The sequence below is a fragment of the Anolis sagrei genome, chromosome 11 (assembly GCF_037176765.1).
Source record: "Anolis sagrei isolate rAnoSag1 chromosome 11, rAnoSag1.mat, whole genome shotgun sequence".
NCBI lineage: Eukaryota > Metazoa > Chordata > Lepidosauria > Squamata > Dactyloidae > Anolis > Anolis sagrei.
The window spans coordinates 1246291-1268072 of NC_090031.1; the positions used below are offsets into that span (position 1 = coordinate 1246291).

The 21782-nt window shown below is 48.1% G+C and overlaps 1 protein-coding gene across 2 annotated transcripts in view; it reads right to left on the minus strand.

The window, feature by feature from the left end:
- Window positions 1-21782, minus strand: part of CRB2 (crumbs cell polarity complex component 2) — a 93443-nt gene that overhangs the window by 42279 nt on the left and 29382 nt on the right. For both annotated transcript variants that reach the window (XM_060757601.2, XM_060757599.2), the window contains exons 2-4: window positions 14940-15632; window positions 8721-8916; window positions 5746-5885 (exon numbers count right to left, since the gene is read on the minus strand). In XM_060757601.2, coding sequence (XP_060613584.2) covers window positions 5746-5885; window positions 8721-8916; window positions 14940-15632 — 1029 coding nt within the window. The remainder of the gene's footprint in view (window positions 1-5745; window positions 5886-8720; window positions 8917-14939; window positions 15633-21782) is intronic.

The window sequence follows — 21782 nt, forward strand, 5'->3', positions numbered from 1 at the left end:
CCTATTTCAAAGCTCCCTACTTGGGCGGTGATGGCACAATCGTCAGCATAGATGTAACTCTCTATCCCTTCTGGCAGTAGCTGGTCATTTGTGTAGATGTTGAACATGGATGGGGCAAGCACGCTCCCCTGAGGCAGGCCATTCTTCTGTTTCCACCATCGGCTTCTCTGGCCCTTGTTGTTGTTGTTGTTCATTCGTTCAGTCGTCTCCGACTCTTCGTGACCTCATGGACCAGCCTACGCCAGAGCTCCCTGTCGGCCGTTACCACCCCCAGCTCCCTCAAGGTCAGTCCAGTCACTTCAAGGATGCCATCCATCCACCTTGCCCTTGGTCGGCCCCTCTTCCTTTTGCCTTCCACTTTCCCCAGCATCATTCCCTTCTCTAGGCTTTGCTGTCTCCTCATGATGTGGCCAAAGTACTTCAACTTTGTCTCTAGTCTCCTTCCATCCAGTGAGCAGTCGGGCTTTAATTCCTGGAGGATGGACTGGTTGGATCTTCTCGCAGTCCAAGGCACTCTCAGCACTTTCCTCCAACACCACAGCTCAAAGGCATCTCTCTTCCTTCGCTTGGCCTTCCCGAAGGTCCAGCTCTCACACCCGTAGGTGACTCCAGGGAAGACCATGGCTTGGACTAGGCAATGGATCTTGGTTGCCAGTCTGATGTCTCTACTCTTCACTATTTTATGGAGACTGGACCTTGCTCTCCTCCCAAGAAGGAAGCGTCTTCTGATTTCCTGGCCACAGTCTGCATCTGCAGTCATCTTTGCGCCTAGAAATACAAAGTCTGTCACGGCCTCCACGTTTTCTCCCTCTATTTTCCAGTTGTCAATCATTCTTGTTGCCATGATCTTGGTTTTTTTGACGTTTAGCTGCAACCCGGCTTTTGCGCTTTCTTCTTTCACCTTGATTAGAAGGCTCCTCAGCTCCTCCTCGCTTTCGGCCATCAGAGTGGTGTCATCTGCATATCTGAGGTTGTGCATGTTTCTTCCAGCAATTTTCACCCCAGCTTTGCATTCATCCAGCCCCGCACATCCTCGCATGATGTGTTCTGCATACAAGTTAAAAAGGTTGGGTGAGAGGATGCAGCCTTGCCGGACGCCTTTCCCAATCTTGAACCAGTCTGTTCTTCTGTGGTCAGTTCTGACCGTTGCTCCTTGGTCCTTGTACAGATTCCTCAGGAGAGAGGGAAGGGGGCTTGGGATGCCCATCCCACCAAGAACTTGCCACAATTTATGATGATCCACACAGTCAAAGGCTTTAGAATAGTCAATGAAGCAGAAGTAGATGTTTTTCTGAAATTCCCTGCCTTTCTCCATTCTCCAGCGGATATTGGCAATCTGGTCTCTCGTTCCTCTGCCTTTTCTAAACCCAGCTTGAACATCTGGCAACTCTCGCTCCATGTATTGCTGGAGTCTTCTTTGGCCCTGGAACTCAACAAAAAAGCTCCTGTTTGGTAGCAGATTTCCTATGAAGGAGGTGAGGTGGTAATATACATTTTTTCAGGAGGAGGTGATTGTTTACAGAATCATAAGCTGCTGAGCGTTGGAAAGATGCCTTCACCAGAACGAGGGCCAGGCTACCAGGCTGAAGAGTTTGGGGTTTTGTTTTTCTGATGCAAAAGGGGCCAAGGGCCGCGTCCGTTCTTGCTTCAGCCATATGTGCCTGCTCCTGCCAGCCTTCCCACAAAGGGCCCAAACAAAGGGCCCCGAATTGGAGTGGAATCAAAAGGAAAGGAAGGCATGCAAGCGGTACTACTAATGAGCAGACCCTCCTGGACATCGGCTGGAATGTATTCATTCCTCAGCCATTTCCTAGGGAACGGTTTTGCAAAACCATAATCTCAAGCCCCTTCTCTTCCCACCCCAACAGCATCCCTTTTCCCTTCCAAAAAAGAGAGAAAGCACTTGCTATAGAGGCAACAATATGGGAACGGTGTCCTTGGCAGGGAATATGGGATTTGTGGTTTATACTGGGAGTAGCATATAGGATGTCTGGTGAGGATGCTTTGGAGAGTGTGTTGGGGAATTGCTGCTGTGAGTCGTGAGGAAGAAGCCGTAAAGTTTATATATTGTGTGTATACTTTGTATGCTGCTGCAATGGGTCAAACCCTTGTGTTGCTGAACTGCTGACCTGAAGGTCGGCAGTTTGAATCCACAGGACAGGGGAGCTGCCGCCGTGAGCCCTAGCTCCTGCCAACCTAGCAGTTCGAAAATATGCAAATGTGAGTAGATCAATAGGTACCACCTCCAGAGCCGGAAATGAAAGGAGAAGCCTTTGCCTTTGTCTGTGTATTTGTGTCCCATTGTATGCCATGTAACAAGGCATTGAATGTTTGCCTGTGTCTGTTTATATATACTGTAATCCACTCTGAGTCCCCTCTGGGTGAAGGGCAGAATATAAATATAGTGTTGTTGTTGTTGTTGTTGTTGTTGTTGTTGTTGTTGCAGCATCAGGGCTGTTGGGTGCCGTGGTGGTGCAATGGTTAAAACCGCTAAGCTGCACTTTTGCTGGCTGAAAGACTGGTGGTTTGAATCCGCAGGATGGGGTGAACTTCTGTCGTTAGCCCCAGCTCCTGCCAACCTAGCAGTTCCAAAGCATGCAAATGTGAGAAGATCAATAGGTACCACCTTGGTGGGAAGGCAAAGAGGCTCTCCAAGCAGTCATGCTGGTCATTTGACCAGGAGGTGTCTATGGACAATGATGACTCCTCAGAAATAATAGTAATAATAATAATAATAATAATAATAATAATATAAAATTTTATTTATATACCGCTCTATCTCCCCGAGGGGGACTCAGGGCAGTTTCCAAGTAACATCACCAAAACATACAAAGTAAACAGCATAACATAAAATTAGCAAAACAACATAAATGGAGATGAGCACCTCCCCAGAATCACAGACAAGACCCACCTCCAGAGCCGGAAATGAAAGGGGAAGCCTTTGCCTTTGCCTGTGTATTTGTCTCTCATTGTATGCCATGTAACAAGGCATTGAATGTCTGCTTGTGTCTGTTTATATATATTATAAACTGCTCTGAGTCCCCCCTGGGAGAAGGGCAGAATATAAATATAGTGTTGTTGTTGTTGTTGTTGTTGTTGTTATTGTTATTGTTATTATTGCAGCATCAGAGCTGTTGAGTGCAGAGCCAGAAATGAAAGGAGAAGCCTTTGCCTTTGTCTGTGTATTTGTCTCTCATTGTATGCGATGTAACAAGGCATTGAATGTCTGCTTGTGTCTGTTTATATATATTATAAACTGCTCTGAGTCCCCTCTGGGAGAAGGGCAGAATACAAATATAGTGTTGTTGTTGTTGTTGTTGTTGTTGTTGTTGTTATTGTTATTATTGCAGCATCAGAGCTGTTGAGTGCAGAGCCAGAAATGAAAGGAGAAGCCTTTGCCTTTGTCTGTGTATTTGTCTCTCATTGTATGCGATGTAACAAGGCATTGAATGTCTGCTTGTGTCTGTTTATATATATTATAAACTGCTCTGAGTCCCCTCTGGGAGAAGGGCAGAATACAAATATAGTGTTGTTGTTGTTGTTGTTGTTGTTGTTATTGTTATTGTTATTATTGCAGCATCAGAGCTGTTGAGTGCAGAGCCAGAAATGAAAGGAGAAGCCTTTGCCTTTGTCTGTGTATTTGTCTCTCATTGTATGCGATGTAACAAGGCATTGAATGTCTGCTTGTGTCTGTTTATATATATTATAAACTGCTCTGAGTCCCCTCTGGGAGAAGGGCAGAATACAAATATAGTGTTGTTGTTGTTGTTGTTGTTGTTGTTGTTGTTATTGTTATTATTGCAGCATCAGAGCTGTTGAGTGCAGAGCCAGAAATGAAAGGAGAAGCCTTTGCCTTTGTCTGTGTATTTGTCTCTCATTGTATGCGATGTAACAAGGCATTGAATGTCTGCTTGTGTCTGTTTATATATATTATAAACTGCTCTGAGTCCCCTCTGGGAGAAGGGCAGAATACAAATATAGTGTTGTTGTTGTTGTTGTTGTTGTTGTTGTTGTTGTTGTTATTGTTATTATTGCAGCATCAGAGCTGTTGAGTGCAGAGCCAGAAATGAAAGGAGAAGCCTTTGCCTTTGTCTGTGTATTTGTCTCTCATTGTATGCGATGTAACAAGGCATTGAATGTCTGCTTGTGTCTGTTTATATATATTATAAACTGCTCTGAGTCCCCTCTGGGAGAAGGGCAGAATACAAATATAGTGTTGTTGTTGTTGTTGTTGTTGTTGTTGTTGTTGTTGTTATTGTTATTATTGCAGCATCAGAGCTGTTGAGTGCAGAGCCAGAAATGAAAGGAGAAGCCTTTGCCTTTGTCTGTGTATTTGTCTCTCATTGTATGCGATGTAACAAGGCATTGAATGTTTGCCTGTGTCTGTTTATATATACTGTAATGCACTCTGAGTCCCCTCTGGGCAAAGGGCAGAATATAAATATAGTGTTGTTGTTGTTGTTGTTGTTGTTGTTGTTGCTATTGCAGCATCAGGGCTGTTGGGTGCCGTGATGGTGCAATGGTTAAAACTGCTAAGCTGCACTTTTCCTGACTGGAAGGTCAGAGGTTCAAATCCGCAGGTTGGGGTAAGCTTCTGTCGTTAGCCCCAGCATCTGCCAACCTAGCAGTTCGAAAACATGCAAATGTGAGAAGATCTGGGAGAAGGGTAGAATATAAATATGTTGTTGTTGTTGTTGTTATTGCAGCATCAGGGCTGCTTCTTGTGTATTTCAATGGCTTCTCTGTGTAGCCTGACATGGTGGTTGTGAGAGTGGTCCAGCATTTCAGTGTTCTCAAATAATCTGCTGTGTCCAGGTTGGTTCACCAGGTGCTCTGCTCTGGCTGACTTCTCTGGCTGAAGGAGTCTGCAGAGTCGTGTTCCTTGAGACACTGCAGACTACTTCAGAGATGAACCAACCTGGACACAGCAGATTATTGAAGAACATAGAAATGCTGGACCACTCTCACAACCACCATGTCAGGCTACACGGAGAAGCCACTGAAATACACAAGCATGTGGACAATTTCAACAGAAAGGAGGAAACCATCAAAATGAACAATATCTGGCTACCAGTATTAAAAAACTCTAAAATTGCAACAGAGAGGAAACAATCTGGGACAGCTAATCACCTCTCAACAAAAGATTGCTCCAGGCACTGCCAGGCCATCAAATGCTAATCAAGGTGGTCAGTTGAAACATTCCCACCTAGCTCCAGCAGACAAGAGTCCTTTGTCCCACCCTGGTCATTCCACAGATATATAAACCCCTCTTTCCTAGTTCCAACAGACCTCACAACCTCTGAAGATGCTTGCCATAGATGCAGGCGAAACGTCAGGAGAAAATGCCTCTAGAACATGGCCATATAGCCCAAAAAAAACCTACAACAAGGACATCTCATCACCTCTCAACAAAAGTTTGCTCCAGGCACTGTCAGGCCATTGTATGCTAATCAAGGTGGTCAGTTGAAACATTCACACCTAGCTCCAGCAGACAAAAGTCCTTTGTCCCACCCTGGTCATTCCACAGAGATATAAACCCATTTTCCTAGTTCCAACAGACCTCACTCCCTCTGACGATGCTTGCCATAGATGCAGGTGAAACGTCAGGAGAGAATGCCTCTAGAACATGGCCATATCGCCCGAAAAAAACCTACAACAACCCAGTGATTCTGGCCATGAAAGCCTTCGACAAGACAGAGAAATGGTTCGTGGACCCCAAAGTAACACCTGGAGGCCTTTGCTCACCTGGCCAGCAAGTGCAGCTGTAGTGCCCCACGCCTTCCAGGCAGGAAGCCCCGTTCTGGCAAGGCTGGGAGGCGCACTCCAAGACGTCCAGCTCACAGCTCGGCCCTTCGAAGCCCGTGTCGAGGCAGTCGCACTCGTAGCTGAAACGAGAGAGGAAAACAACGTCAAGGTCCCTTTTCTTGCAAGGCCACCTGCTCCTACTGGTCCACTGCTTCTCCAGAGAGCTGTGGTTCTCAACCTTCCAAATGCCACAACCCCTTAGTACAGTTCCTCATGTTGTGGTGACCCCCAACCATAACATTATTTTCGTTGCTACTTCACAACTGTAATTTTGCTCCTGTTAGGAATCATCTTGCAAATATCCAATATGCAGGATGTATTTTCATTCATTTGGCACAAATACTCAATACGCCCCAATTTGAACACTGATGGGATTGATTTTGTCATTTGGGAGTTGTAGTTGCTGGGATTTATGGTTCACTTACAATATCAAAGAGCATTCTGAACTCCACCAGTGATGGAATTGAACCAAACTTTGGACACAGAGCTCCCATGACCAATGACCAACAGTGGGTTCAATCCCTGTGCCGGCAGGACTGAAGACCGACAGGTCGCAGGTTCGGATCCGGGGAGAGGCGGATGAGCTCCCTCTATCAGCTCCAGCTCCTCATGCAAAGGGGACATGAGAGAAGCCTCCCACAAGGATGATAAAAACATCAATTCATCCAGGCGTCCCCTGGGCAACGTCCTTGCAGACGGCCAATTCTCTCACACCAGAAGCGACTTGCAGTTTCTCAAGTCGCTCCTGACACACACAAAAAAAACCCAACAGAAAATAGTAGAAGGGTTTGCTGGGCATTGACCTTGGGTTTTGGAGTTGTAGTTTACTCACATCCAGAGAACACCAATGCATCTGGGCCAAGCTTGGCATGAATACTCAACATGCCCAAATGTAGACACTGGTGTGGTTTGGGAAAGATAGAACTTGACATTTGGGAGTTGTAGTGGCTGGGATTTATAGTTCACCTATAATCAAAGAGCATTCTGAACTCCACCAATGATGGAACTGAACCAAACTTTGGACACAGAGCTCCCATGACCAGCAGAAAATAGTAGAAGGGTTTGGTGGGCATTGACCTTGGGTTTTGGAGTTGTAGTTTACTCACATCCAGAGAACACCGATGCATCTGGGCCAAGCTTGGCATGAATACGCAATATGCCCAAATGTGGACACTGGTGGTTTGGGGAAGATAGACCTTGACATTTGGGAGTTGTAGTGGCTGGGATTTATAGTTCACCTATGATCAGAGAGCATTCTGAACTCCACCAATGATAGAATTGGGCCAAACTTCCCACACGGAACCCCCATGACCAACAGAAAATACTGTTTTTTCTCATTGTCTTTGGCGACCCCTCTGACACCCCCTCACGACCCCCCCAAGGGTCCTGACCCCCAGGTTGAGAAACACTGCCCTATGGAGTCTCAGGGGTACAGTCATGTGGCATCGGAGGTTAGTTTCATTCTCAGTCTTGTTGCCACTGTGAGGAATTTGCCACTATGAGAGTCACCCTGTGGTACTTGTCCTCTCAAAAGTATCTCACAATCCTCTGCGGGGAATGGCTCTTCATGTGGGACACAACTGTGGGACCTTTGGGACAAAACTGGATATAAAAGTTGGCTACGTTGCACGGTGTAATAACAGCTCTGTAAAAAAATGTGTTCTATTGTTTCGACTTCATTTCCTTCACAGGGACGTAGTCTTTGGGAGTAAGGGATTCTCTTTGCTCACGCGTGGCTCGAGAGCAGAACGTGTGAAAAAGATCTAAGGGTCCTCATGGACATAAAGTTAAACATGAGCCAGGAATGTGATGCAGCGGCAAAAAAAGCCAATGGGATTTTGGCCTGCATCAAGCGGAGCCTAGTGTCTAGATCCATGGAAGTCATGCTCCCCATGCTCTATTCTGCCTTGGTTAGACCACACCTGGAATCACATTGTGTCCAATTCTGGGCACCACAATTCAAGAGAGATATTGACAAGCTGGAATGTGTCCAGAGGAGGGTGACTAAAATGATCAAGGGGCTGGAGAACAAGCCCTATGAGGAGCGGATTAAGGAGCTGGGCATTTTTAGCTTTCAGAAGAGAAGGCTGAGAGGAGGCATGATGAGAGCCATGTATAAAGATGTGAGAGGAAGTCCTAGGGAGGAGGAGGGAGCAAGCTTGTTTTCTGCTTCCCTGGAGACTAGGATGCTTCAAACTACAGAAAATGAGATTCCATCTGAACATGAGGAAGAACTTCCTGACTGTGAGAGCCGTTCAGCAGTGGAACTCTCTGCCCCGGAGTGTGGTGGAGGCTCCTTCTTTGGAAGCTTTTCAACAGAGGCTGGGTGGCCATCTGTCGGGGGTGCTTTGAGTGCAATGTTCCTGCTTCTTGGCAGAATGGGGTTGGACTGGATGGCCCAGGAGGTCTCTTCCAACTCTAGGATTCTACAGTTATACAACATTGGGTGTGACCCAAGCTTGCTGGTTGACCTACATTACCAGCTGCACATGGTTAATTAACACTATAAGGTTTTTCTTTAACACCTACACATTTGATCCTGCTACAACTTACCGCAAAAGAATTCTCTGCCCTGGAGGGAGTGTGGTGGAGGCTCCTTCTTTGGAGGCTTTTAAACAGAGGCTGGATGGCCATCTGTCGGGGGTGCTTTGAGTGTAATTTTCCTGCTTCTTGGCAGAATGGGGTTGGACAGGATGGCCTTTGGGGGTCCCTCCCAACTCTATGATTCTATGATGGGTCTATGGACTCGTGTTGTAGTAGTAGTTGTTGTTTTATATTGGCCAGAATTCCCTATGCTGTACGTAAGGCATGCTGTACAAACGATGTGACAAGAACTTAGTGTGCGCAGCACTAATGTGTTCTGTGTACACTTCTCAACCATGATGGCACCCTTCCCTTAGTCGCTGTCTTCTCACCCGTCTACAAGGTCGTGGCATGCTCCTCCGTTGAGGCAGGGCTGGCTCTGGCACTCGTCGATATCCACTTCGCACTGCTCGCCCTCGTATCCCGGCACGCAGGAACAGGTGAAAAACCCAACGTGGTCGCTGCAGGTGCCACCGTGCCAGCAAGGTGCAGATTCACATTCGTCAATCTCCACGTCACAATTCATACCTGTGTGGTGGGGCAGAAAGAGGCTGGTGAAGAGTGGCAAAGGCTTTTGTGAACATGACTTTGCCTGCATCTCTGCAAGGATGCTTTCACCCCAGCACCCTCTCCGAAGCTCTAGGTGCTCTTACTGCCTATGACAGGGAAAACCAGCTGATCCCTGATCCATCTAAAACACAGACATGTGCCTTTCACCTCAAGAACAGAGAAGCATCCCGAGCTCTGAGGATTATTACCTAGGAAGGAATCCCACTGGAGCATTGCAGCGCACCCAAGTACCTGGGCGGAGTCACTCTGGACCGTGCTCTGACCTACAAGAAGCACTGCCTGAACATCAAGCAAAAAGTGGGCGCTAGAAACAATATCATATGAAAGCTGACTGGCACAACCTGGGGATTACAACCAGACACAGTGAAGACATCTGCCCTTGCGCTGTGCTACTCTGCTGCTGAGTATGCATGCCCAGTGTGGAACACATCTCACCACGCTAAAACAGTGAATGTGGCTCTTAATGAGACATGCTGCATTATCACGGGGTGCCTGCACCCTACACCACTGGAGAAATTACACTGCTTAGCCAGTATCGCACCACCTGACATCCGCCGGGAAGTGGCAGCCAATAGTGAAAGGACCAAGGCAGAGACATCTCCAGCTCATCCCCTGTTTGGGTATCAGCCAGCACATCAACGACTTAAATCAAGACATCGTTTTCTAAGATCTACAGAGACACTCGCTGGAACACCCCAGCAAGCAAGAGTCCAAAAGTGGCAGGCTCAAACCCAGAACCTCAACCAATGGCTGATACCAAACGAGAGACTCTCCCCTGGGCACACAGAAGACTGGGCGACTTGGAAGGCGCTGAACAGACTGCACTCTGGCACCACGAGATGCAGAGCCAACCTTGAGAAATGGGGCCACAAAGTGGAATCCTCGGCATGCGAGTGTGGAGAAGAGCAAACCACTGACCACCTGCTGCAATGCCACCTGAGCCCTGCCACATGATGCACAAGGGAGGACCTTCTTGCAGCAACACCAGAGGCACTCCAAGGGGCCAGAGACTGGTCAAAGGACATTTAATCCACTACCAAGTTTGCAAAATTTGTGGGTTTTTGTATCTGTTTGTTTGTTTTGTTCTGTTAGAAATGTAATACAATGGTCTGGTTGCGGATGACACGATAAATAAATAACCCCAGAGATATCTCCAAGGAAAGAGGCTCCGTCCTTTCCCAAAGTGTTTCCCTGTTATCTGCTGCAAGGCTGCTCCCCGATGAGTCTCCAAACAATGCCCCACAAAGGCAGGGCCAGGTGCACCCCAGAAGGGACTTTTCCGGCCTCTTTGGTGCCCGTGGTCCAGGCGTGGCACCTGCCACTCCACCTAATCCCCTTTCCTGGCAGCGTGGTGCTTTCCAGCAGCCATGGCTACGCTAATCCAAGAGGAATGCAGGTCCCCTAATCAAGGGGATCAAGGGCTGTCAAGCGTGCAGCAAAGTTCATTGCATCCCATCCTTCCACAGAAGGACCAGACCCTGCCCCACTGGCCACGGACTCGGCACCACTGGAGGATGCACAAGGCAGCCCCAAAGGCACACTGGGCTCAGAAGGAATGAGGGATTCTCAGAGAGACATAAAAGGTCACAATGACTTCCCAACAGGCTTCAAATCAAGCCCCTTCTCTCTCTCTCCCCACATCCCCAGGTGGAGGGATGCTGGGATGCCATCTAGTCTAACCACCTGCATCATATAGGAAATCCCATACATGGAGCATCCCAAAAAGGTTGCCTCGGCTTGGATCTCTTTAGTAGTTCAAAGAGATATCTAGGGATATCAGTCTAACAACAGAGAAACCTAATTGCCTTGCACGATTACTAGTGGACGTATTTACCACTAAGGTAAATAGTCCACCTTCAAACAAGTTTTCTCTAGGGATATCAGTCTAACAACCGAGAAATCTATTTGCCTGGCACGATTACTAGTGGACGAATTTACCACTAAGGTAAATAGTCAACTTTCAAGCAAGTTTTCTCTAGGGATATCAGTCTAACAACCGAGAAATCTATTTGCCTGGCACGATTACTAGTGGACGAATTTACCACTAAGGTAAATAGTCAACTTTCAAGCAAGTTTTCTCTAGGGATATCAGTCTAACAACTGAGAAACCTAATTGCCTGGCACGATTACTAGTGGACGAATTTACCACTAAGGTAATAGTCAACCTTCAAGCTAGTTTTCTCTAGTATTTCAAAGAGATATCTAGGGATATCAGTCTAACAACTGAGAAACCTAATTGCCTTGCACAATTACTAGTGGACGTATTTACCACTAAGGTAAATAGTCAACCTTCAAGTCTTAACAACTGAGAAACCTCATTGCCTTGCACGATTACTAGTGGACGTATTTACCACTAAGGTAAATAGTCAACCTTCAAGCAAGTTTTCTCTAGCCATTCAAAGAGATATCTAGGGATATCAGTCTAACAATCAAGAAACCTAAATCCCTTGAACGATTACTAGTGGACATATTTACCACTAAGGTAAATAGTCAACCTTCAAGCAAGTTTTCTCTAGCCATTCAAAGAGATATCTAGGGATATCAGTCTAACAATCAAGAAACCTAAATCCCTTGAACGATTACTAGTGGACATATTTACCACTAAGGTAAATAGTCAACCTGCAAACAAGTTTTTTAGCTCTTCTGAGGGAGATTCCTGGTTTTCCCAAAAGGCTGGATGGCCATCTGTCAGGGGTGATTTGAATGCAACATTCCTGCTTCTTGGCAGAATGGGGTTGGACTGGATGGCCCACGAGGTCTCTTCCAACTCTAGGATTCTATGTTGGGAAACTAACAACCTTGGGTGGACATTGAGATGGTCCTCTTGTCTCCATGTTTCTGTGTTGCCTCTCTTCCTATCCTGTCGGTTTTATGATCCCCCAATTAACATTGCATTTCCATTTCTCAAAAAGGTGTGGCATCCTTTTTCCAAGATCTAGGTCATGCCTTTCCAAAACTCTTTTCATTTCCTAAAGGTCAGCCTAAATCCCGCTTATGTCCCAGGGAGACCTGAGCCTGTTGACCTTTGGATTAGCAACCAAAACACAGTGGGAAGCCTTCTTGGAGGGGGCACCCTCATGTCCTTGGGGTGTCTCTTTGTTCCTTTGTGAGGAGGGGTGACTTATGGACCATTCCCCGATTCACACACATTGATAGCATGCACTATTGTGCTTCATGCGCTCATCCCACACCTTGGCAACCTTGCAGAATCTCAAAGCGAGACTTGGAATCTGGGGGAGAGAGATGGAGCCAAGCCCTGATTCATCATCAACATCATCATCATCCTTGCCACCCTCTCCTTTCCCAGAACTCCCCCCCCCCCCCCCCTTGTCAGGAATTCCCACGCAATTCGCAACCCAGCCGGTGACTAAGAGCCCACCAAAGGGGCACCTGATGCAGCGGCCCCTCGCTTCCTCCCCACGGGTAATCTTCAAGCCCGCCACCCTGACATTCCTTTGCAGCCACGTCACTCCTGCACAGCCCGTCTTCCCTCCCTCGCGCAAGGATGCGCAAGGCCAGGGAGAGCCTTTGGTGCTGACCGGTACCAGGTGGGGGAGGCCAAATTCCAGCCCACAGCCCGTTGCCAAGGGAAGACCCTCAAGGTTGCAGCATCAACAGAGAGCTGGCAAGGAGTGGAGAGAAGGCAGAAAGCCTGCAGAGAAATCACTAGGCTCCACCAGCATTGGAAAAGTCATTGAGTTGATTCAAGCGTCAATACCAGGCATGAGCAAACTTCAGCCTTCCAGGTGTTTTGGACTTCAACTCCCACCATTCCTAACAGCTGGTTGATTTGCCATCAAACACATCTTGGGCCAACCTAAGCCAACTCCAGAGCTGAGCGGCCTGAAGCAACAGAGCTCCCCGCCCGTAACGAATGCTTGCATGTGGATTCTGTCTTTCCCTCGTGTTCCACTACATCTAACAGGCAACAATGGATTTGAACCAAACTTGGCACACAGAACTCCCATGACCAACAGAAAATACTGGAAGGGTTTGGTGGGCCTTGGGTTTGGGAGTTGTAGTTCACCTACATCCAGAGAGCATTGTGGATCCAAGCAATGATGGATCTGGACCAAACTTGGCACGGATAATCAATATGCCCAAATGTGAATACTGGTGGAGTTTGGGGGAAATAGACCTCAACATTTGGGAGTTGTAGTGGCTAGGATTTCTTGTTCACCTACAACCAAAGAGCGTTCTGAACTCCACCAACAATGGAATTGAACCAAACTTCCCACACAGAACCCCCCTGCCTTGAAGGGACTTCCTGGCATGAGCCTCCCTCCAGCCTCACACGCTCTCCCTCGCTTCACTTGCGCACCACGCTGCCATGCAGCAAGCATGCCTGCGCTTCCCTCCGCGCTTGGAGTCTCAGAAATGGCCCTGAAGGGACTGGCTGGTGCAAGCCTTCCTCCAACCTTGCATGCTCTCCCTCACCCGCACATGCGCACAATGCTGTCGTGCACCAAGCACGCCTGCTCTCCCCTCCCTACTTGGAGTCTCAGAAACCACATTGAATGGACTTGCTGGCACAAGCCTCCTTCCAGCCTTGCACGCTCTCCCTTGCTGCACATGCACAGTACGCTGCCATGCTCCAAGCATGTCTGCTCTCACCTCCCCGCTTGGAGTCTCAGAAACTACCCTGAATGGACTTGCTATGCGAGCCTCCCTCCAGCCTTGCATGCTCTCCCTTGCCCGTACATGCGCACGACATTGCCATGCTCCAAGCACACCTGCTCTCCCCTCCCCGCTTGGAGTCTCATAAACCACACTGAATGGACTTGCTGGCACAAGCCTCCCTCCAGCTGTGCACGCTCTCCCTTGCCCGCACATGCGCACTGCACTGCCATGTGCCAAGCACACCTCGTCTCCCTTCCCTGCTTGGAGTTTCAGAAACTGCCCTGAATCGACTTGCTGGTGTGAGCTTCCCTCCAGCCTGGCATGCTCTCCCTCGCCCACACATGCGCACTATGCTGCCATGCTCCAAGCACACCTGCTCTCCCTTCCCCGCTTGGAGTCTCAGAAACTGCATCTGAATGGACTTGCTATGCGAGCCTCCCTCCAGCCTTGCATGCTCTCCCTCGCCCGCACATGCACACCATGCTGCCATGCGCCAAGCACGCTTGCTCTCACCTCCCTGCTTGGAGTCTGAGAAACTGCCCTGAATTGACTTGCTATGCGAGCTGCCATGCGCCAAGCACGCCTTCTCTCTCCTCCCTGCTTGGAGTCTCAGAAACTACTGTAAAGGGACTTGCTGGCACGAGCCTCCCTCCAGCCTTGCACGCTCTCCCTTGCATGCATATGCGCACCATGCTGCCATGCGCCAAGCATGCCTGCTCTCTCCTCCCTGCTTGGAGTCTCAGAAACTACCCTGAATGGACTTGCTATGCGAGCCTCCCTCCAGCCTTGCATGCTTTCCCTCACCCGCACATGCGCACCATGCTGCCATGCGCCAAGCACGCTTGCTCTCACCTCCATGCTTGGAGTCTCAGAAACTGCCCTGAATGGACTTGCTGGTGCAAACCTCCCTCCAGCCTCGTATGCTCTCCCTGCACATGCACACCATGCTGCCATGCGCCAAGCACGCCTGCTCTCCCCTCCCCGCTTGGACTCTCAGAAACTGCCCTGAATTGACTTGCTATGAGCTTCCCTCCAGCCTTGCACGCACTCCCTCGCCCACACATGCGCACCATGCTGCCATGCGCCAAGCATGCCTGCTCTCCCCTCCCTGCTTGGAGTCCCAGAAACAGCCCTCCCTTTGGCTGAGAGGCTGGCCAATCACAGCGGAGGAGGGCTTTTGATGGGAGTATTCCCCACCTGTTTCCAAAAAGGAAGAGGGACAGGTGGGGTTCCTAAGACCATCAGAAATAGATGTTTTCTGGTGGTCTTTGGCGACCCATCTCAAATTCACTCATGACCTCCCCCCAGATTGAGCATGAGTGCCTTCCTGGGTCCCGAGCAATGGCAAGGGGAAAGGGTACCTGTGTAGCCGGGCAGGCACTGGCAAAGGTAGTGGTCCATCAGGTTGAGGCAGGTGCTGTTGTGTTGGCAAGGCCGGGAGGCACATTCGTTGATGTCGATCTCGCAGTGGTAGCCTTGGAAGCCGGGCACGCAGAAGCAGCTGTACTCGTCCACCCTGTCGAGGCAGATGGCCCCGTTCTGGCACGGGGCCGAGGCACATTCGTCCAGGTCCTCCTCGCACTGGGGTCCGCCGTAGCCGGGCTGGCACTCGCACGCGTAGCCCCCCGCGTGCTCGGCACAGCTCCCGTTGTTCTGGCAGGGCTGGCTGGAGCAAGCCGGCGTCCCGCTTTGGCAGCTCTCCCCACTCGCGCATTGGCAGCCGTAGCCGTTGGGCAGCGGCACGCAATCCAGGTGAGGCTCCGGGCAAGGGCTGCGCTCGCACTCGTCGCCTTGGATGCTGCAGTCGATTCCGAGCGAGTCCGGTCGGCAGTGGCAAGAGTAGTTCAAGTAGCCGGGTGTCCCGGAGCAACTCCACTCGGGCGGGCAGGAGTGTCCGGCGCAAGCGTCGTAGAGGAACTCGCAGTCTTTCCCCACGTAGGCCAAGGGACTCTGCGGACAGGCGCACCTGTAGCCACTCTCCAGGTCATGGCAGGTCCCTCCGTTCGTACATGGAGACGAGGAACAAGAAGAGACCAGTTCGGAAGAGGCCGGACCTGCAGAGAGAAGAGCAGTCGGCTTAAGCCTGGATTGAGTATTTTATTATTTATTTATTTATTTATTTATTTACTATACTTGTATACCGCTGTTTCTCAGCCTAGCTGGCGACTCAACGCGGTTTACAACAAAATACCAAATACAATAGTCAACAGGATACAATTTAAAACCATAAAAAACATAATACACAATATTGGTACATCAATAACAATCCAATGCATCTCCTGACTAAAATCGTGATCCAGTTTCGTCGTCCATATTACCAATCCTTTAATCATCACATTCATTGCACCGAATTAACCAAATGCCTGTCCGAACATCCAGGTTTTTAATCTTCTTCGGAATACCGTCAGTGAGGGGGCTGATCTTACCTCCATGGGAAGGGCGTTCCATAGTCGAGGGGCCACCACAGAAAAGGCCCTGTGTCTCGTCCCCGCCAGCCGCACCTGTGAAGCAGGCGGGATCGAGAGCAGGGCCTCCGCAGAAGATCTTAGGGTCCTGGTGGGTTCATAGGCAGAGATACGTTCGGATAGATAAGTTGGGCCAGAACCGTTTAGGGCTTTAAAGGCCAACGCCAGCACTTTGAATTGAGCCCGGTAGCAGATCGGCAGCCAGTGGAGCTGGTGCAGCAGAGGAGTGGTGTGCTCCCTGCGCTCCGCTCCTGTTAGTATCATGGCTGCCGACCGTTGGACTAATTGGAGCTTCCGAGCCGTCTTCAAAGGCAACCCCACGTAGAGAGCGTTGCAGTAGTCTAAACGGGATGTAACCAGAGCGTGGACTACCGTGGCCAAGTCAGACTTCCCAAGGTACGGGCGCAGTTGGCGCACGAGTTTTAACTGTGCGAATGCTCCCCTGGTCACCGCTGAAACCTGGGGTTCGAGGCTCAGCGATGAGTCCAGGGTCACACCCAAACTGCGAACCTGCGTCTTCAGGGGGAGTGCGACCCCATCCAACACAGGCTGTAACCCTATACCCTGTTCGGCCTTTCGACTGACCAGGAGTGCCTCTGTCTTGTCTGGATTCAATTTCAATCTGTTCGCCCCCATCCAGACCGTCACAGCGGCCAAGCACCGGTTCAGGACCTGGACCGCCTCCTTAGTAGCAGGTGGGAAGGAGTGACAGAGTTGGACGTCATCCGCGTACAGATGACACCGCACCCCGAAACTCCGGATGATCTCACCCAGCGGCTTCATGTAGATGTTAAACAACATGGGAGACAATATTGAACCCTGAGGAACCCCACAAGACAAAGGTTGTGGGGATAAACAGGAGTCTCCCAGTAACACCTTCTGAGACCGACCCTCGAGGAATGAGCGGAGCCACTGCAAAATGTGTTCTATTGTTTCTACTTCATTCCCTTCACAGAGACATAGTCTTTGGGAGCAAGAAATTCTCTTGGTTCACTGATGAGACTATAATCTTTGTTGTTGTTGTTGTTGTTGTTGTTGTTGTTTTATATTGGCCTGAATTTTCTACGCTCTATATCAGTGTTGCTCAACCTTCCCAATGCCGTGACCCCTTAATATAGTTCCCCATGTTGTGTTGACCCCCAACCATAAAATTATTTTTGTTGCTACTTCATAACTGTTATGAATTGTAATGTAAATATCTGATATGCAGGGTGTATTTTCATTCACTGGACCAAATTTGGCACAAATTCCCGATATGCCCAAATTTGAATACTGGTGGGGTTAGCAGGGGATTGATTTTGTCATTAGGGAGTTGTAGTTGCTGGAATGTATAGTTCACCTATAATCAAAGTGTATTCTGAACTCCACCAATGATGGAATTGAACCAGTCTTGGCACACAGAAGTCCCCTGACCAACAGAAAATACTGGAAGGGTTTGGTGGGCATTGACCTTGAGTTTTGGAGTTGTAGTTCACCTACATCCAGAGAGCACTGGTTCAAATGACAGCGAAGGAGATTCCACCTGAACATTGGGAAGAACTTCCTGACCGTAAGAAGAGCCGTTCAACTGTGGAACTCTCTGCCTCGGAGTGTGGTGCAAGCTTCCTCTTAAGAGGCTTTGAAATGTTAGGAAGAATTTCCTGACTTTAAGAAGAGCTGTTCAACAGTGGAACTCTCTGCCTCGGAGTGTGGTGCAAGCTCCCTCTTAGGAGGCTTTGAAATGTTACGAAGAACTTCCTGACTTTAAGAAGAGCCATTCAACTGTGGAACTCTCTGCCTCGGAGTGTGGTGCAAGCTCCTTCTTAGGAGGCTTTGAAATGTTAGGAAGAACTTCCTGACTTTAAGAAGAGCCGTTCAACTGTGGAACTCTCTGCCTCGGAGTGTGGTGCAAGCTCCCTCTTAAGAGGCTTTGAAATGTTAGGAAGAATTTCCTGACTTTAAGAAGAGCTGTTCAACAGTGGAACTCTCTGCCTCAGAGAGTGGTGCAAGCTCCTTCTTAGGAGGCTTTGAAATGTTAGGAAGAACTTCCTGACTTTAAGAAGAGCCATTCAACTGTGGAACTCTCTGCCTCGGAGTGTGGTGCAAGCTCCTTCTTAGGAGGCTTTGAAATGTTAGGAAGAACTTCCTGACTTTAAGAAGAGCCATTCAACTGTGGAACTCTCTGCCTCGGAGTGTGGTGCAAGCTCCTTCTTAGGAGGCTTTGAAATGTAGGAAGAACTTCCTGACTTTAAGAAGAGCTGTTCAACAGTGGAACTCTCTGCCTCGGAGTCCAATGGCAGCTCCTTCTTAGGAGGCTTTGAAATGTTAGGAAGAACTTCCTGACTTTAAGAAGAGCCGTTCAACTGTGGAACTCTCTGCCTCGGAGTCCAATGGCAGCTCCTTCTTTGGAGGCTTTGAAACAGAGGCTGGATGACCATACTTGGATGGTGCTTTTCCTGCATGAAGGCAGAAGGGGGTTGGACTGGACGGCCCTTGTGGTCAAGCGCTTGACCGGTCCCTCCCTGACCTCTGCCTGGCCCTTCTCCTCCTTCCTAAGCCGCCTTTCTGGGCCGGGAGGGATTTGCGGCCTCCTCCCTGGATGTGAGGCCGGGGAATGTGCTGCGCCAGTGCGCCTTTTATGCGCCCCTTTATCCTCCCGTGCCCACTCAGGCAGAGAAGAGGGATGACGCCATGCGCCTGGCATCCGTGGCAGCCATTAGCACGGCTCCATTCGCCCTCTCTGGCAACAAATACTACAATAAATCCCGACAACTATCCAATTAGAATACTGGTGGATTTGGAGGAAAATGGACCTTAGCATTGTAGTTGCTGGGATTTATAGTTCACCTACAATCAAAGAACATTCTGAACACCACCAACGATAGAATTGGGGAAAACTTCCCACACAGAACTCCCATGACCAACAGAAAATACTGGAAGGGTTTGGTGGGCATTGACCTTGAGTTTGGGAGTTATAGTTCACCTACACCCAGAGAACACTGTGGATGCATGATGGATCTATACATAACTTGGTACAAATACTCAATATGCCCAAATTTGAACATTGCTGGACTTTGGGGAAAACAGACCACATTTGGGAGTTGTTGTTGCTGGGATTTATAGTTCATGACCAACAGAAAATACTGGAAGGGTTTGGTGGGCATTGACCTTGAGTTTGGGAGTTGTAGTTCACCTACATCCAGAGAACACTGTGGATGCATGATGGATCTATACATAACTTGGCACAAATACTCAATATGCCCAAATTTGAACACTGCTGGACTTTGGGGAAAACAGACCTTGACATTTGGGAGTTGTAGTTGCTGCGATTTATAGTTCACCTACAATCAAAGAACATTTTGAATGCCACCAGCAATAGAATTGAACCAAACTTGGCACACAGAACTCCCATGACCAACAGAAAATGCTGGAAGGGTTTGGTGGGCATTGACCTTGAGTTTGGGAGTTGTAGTTCACCTACATCCAGAGAACACTGTGGATGCATGATGGATCTATACATAACTTGGCACAAATACTCAATATGCCCAAATTTGAACACTGCTGGAGATTGGGGAAAACAGATCTTGACATTTGGGAGTTGTCGTTGCTGGGATTTATAGTTCCCCTACAATCAAAGAGCATTCCGAACTCCACCAATGACGGAATTGCACTAAACTTGGCACACAGAACTCCCATGACCAACAGAAATTTATTTTATTTATTTCCAATATTTCTATCTTGCCCTTTGCAACCCCCGAGGGAAATGTTTGGTGGGCATTGACCTTGAGTATGGGAGTTGTAGTTCTAACAATAATAATAATAATAATAATAATAATAATAATAATATAGCCTGAAAAAACCTACAACATGAAAGCCTTCGACAATACATTATTATTATTATTATTATTATTATTATTATTATTATTATTGCCAAACTCTTTTGCATTATTTCCTCCCTGAATACCACGGGATAGCTCGGCTATTTTAATACAAATAATTTTTTCTCTCCATTCCTTTGCAAGTCGTTCTTTTTCCCTCTTCCAGGGTTTTTCCTCCGATGGTGGCGGGCGGGCAACACACATTGGAAACTGGAGAATAGATTAGGAGGGACTTCAAAGGATGTCACAGATAACACGCATTAGCTGGACACTTCTCTCTGACCGCCCGGCATGTCTGGAATTTGCATTTGCAGTTCTCTCACTAAGTAGAATCCCTTTGAGATCGAGGACTGGATAAAACTCCAAACATGCACAAAGCCCTCCTTCCAATGTTTACACAAACTTCCAGCCTGATGTTCCAACTTCCATGCAGGGTGGAGCGTACTTGAAATCGTGTTGTTTCCCCTGCCTGCCTCAAAGCCTCCCATTTTGGCAAGGAAATTCAACCAGTGGGGTAGGCCCACAACCCAGCCCCATGCCCCCACAAGCCAGTTTTCTTGTGGTAGGAAGAGTCGTAACTGGGCTCCCCAATACCAATTCTATGGAGCTTCCTATTCCAGCTTCATCATTATGATACTGCACCCTGTGGATGAGAAGCTACTTAACGGCGAGGAAATAATTTATCGGACAGATGGCCAGCTAATTAACCTCAGCAGACTGAAAACCAAAAACCAAGGTCACAACAACATCTGGTATAGAACTCCAATATGCTGATGATAAGGCAGTCAGTGCTCCTTCAGAAGGAAACCTACAACGTCTGTTATAGAACATTATGCTGATGATGACATAGTCTGTGCTCATTCAGAAGAAGACCTACAACGTCTGTTATAGAACTTCAATATGCTGATAATAATGCAGTCAGTGCTCCTTCAGAAGAAGGTCTACAACGTCTGTTATAAAACTGTAATATGCTGATGATAACATAATCTGTTCTCCTTCAGAAGGAGGCCTACAACATGTGTTATAGACCTCCAATATGCTGATGATAATGCAGTCTGTGCTCCTTCAGAAGACGGTCTACAACATCTGTTACAGAAATCCAATATGTGCTTCTTCAGAAGAAGGTCTACAACGTCTGTTACAGAACTCCAAAATGCTGATGATAATGCAGTTTGTGCTCCTTCAGAAGGGGGCCTACAACGTCTGTTATAAAACTGTCATATGCTGATGATAACACAGTCTGTGCTCCTTCAGAAGAAGCTCTACAACGTCTGTTACAGAACTCCAATATGCTGATGATAATGCAGTCAGCGCGCCTCCAGAAGAAGGTCTACAATGTCTATTATAAAACTGTAATATGCTGATGATAACGTAGTCTGTTCTCCTTCAGAAGAAGGTCTACAATATCTGTTACAGAACTCCAATATGTGTTTTTTTCAGAAGACAACCTACCACGTCTGTTACAGAACTCAAAAATGCTGATGATAATACAGTCTGTGCTCCTTCAGAAGGGGGCCTACAACGTCTGTTATAAAACTGTCATATGCTGATGATAACACAATCTGTGCTCCTTCAGAAGAAGCTCTACAATGTCTGTTACAGAACTCCAATATGCTGATGATAATGCAGTCAGTGCTCCTTCAGAAGGAGACCTACAATGCCTGTTATAGAATGTTATGCTGATGATGACATGGTCTGTGCTCATTCAGAAGGAGACCTACAACGTCCGTTATAGAACTCCAATATGCTGATGATAATGCAGTCAGTGCTCCTTCAGAAGGGAGCCTACAACATCTGTTATAAAACTCTAATATGCTGGTGATAATGCAGTCTGTGCTCCTTCAGAAGGGGGCCTACAACGTCTGCCCTAAAACTCGAATAT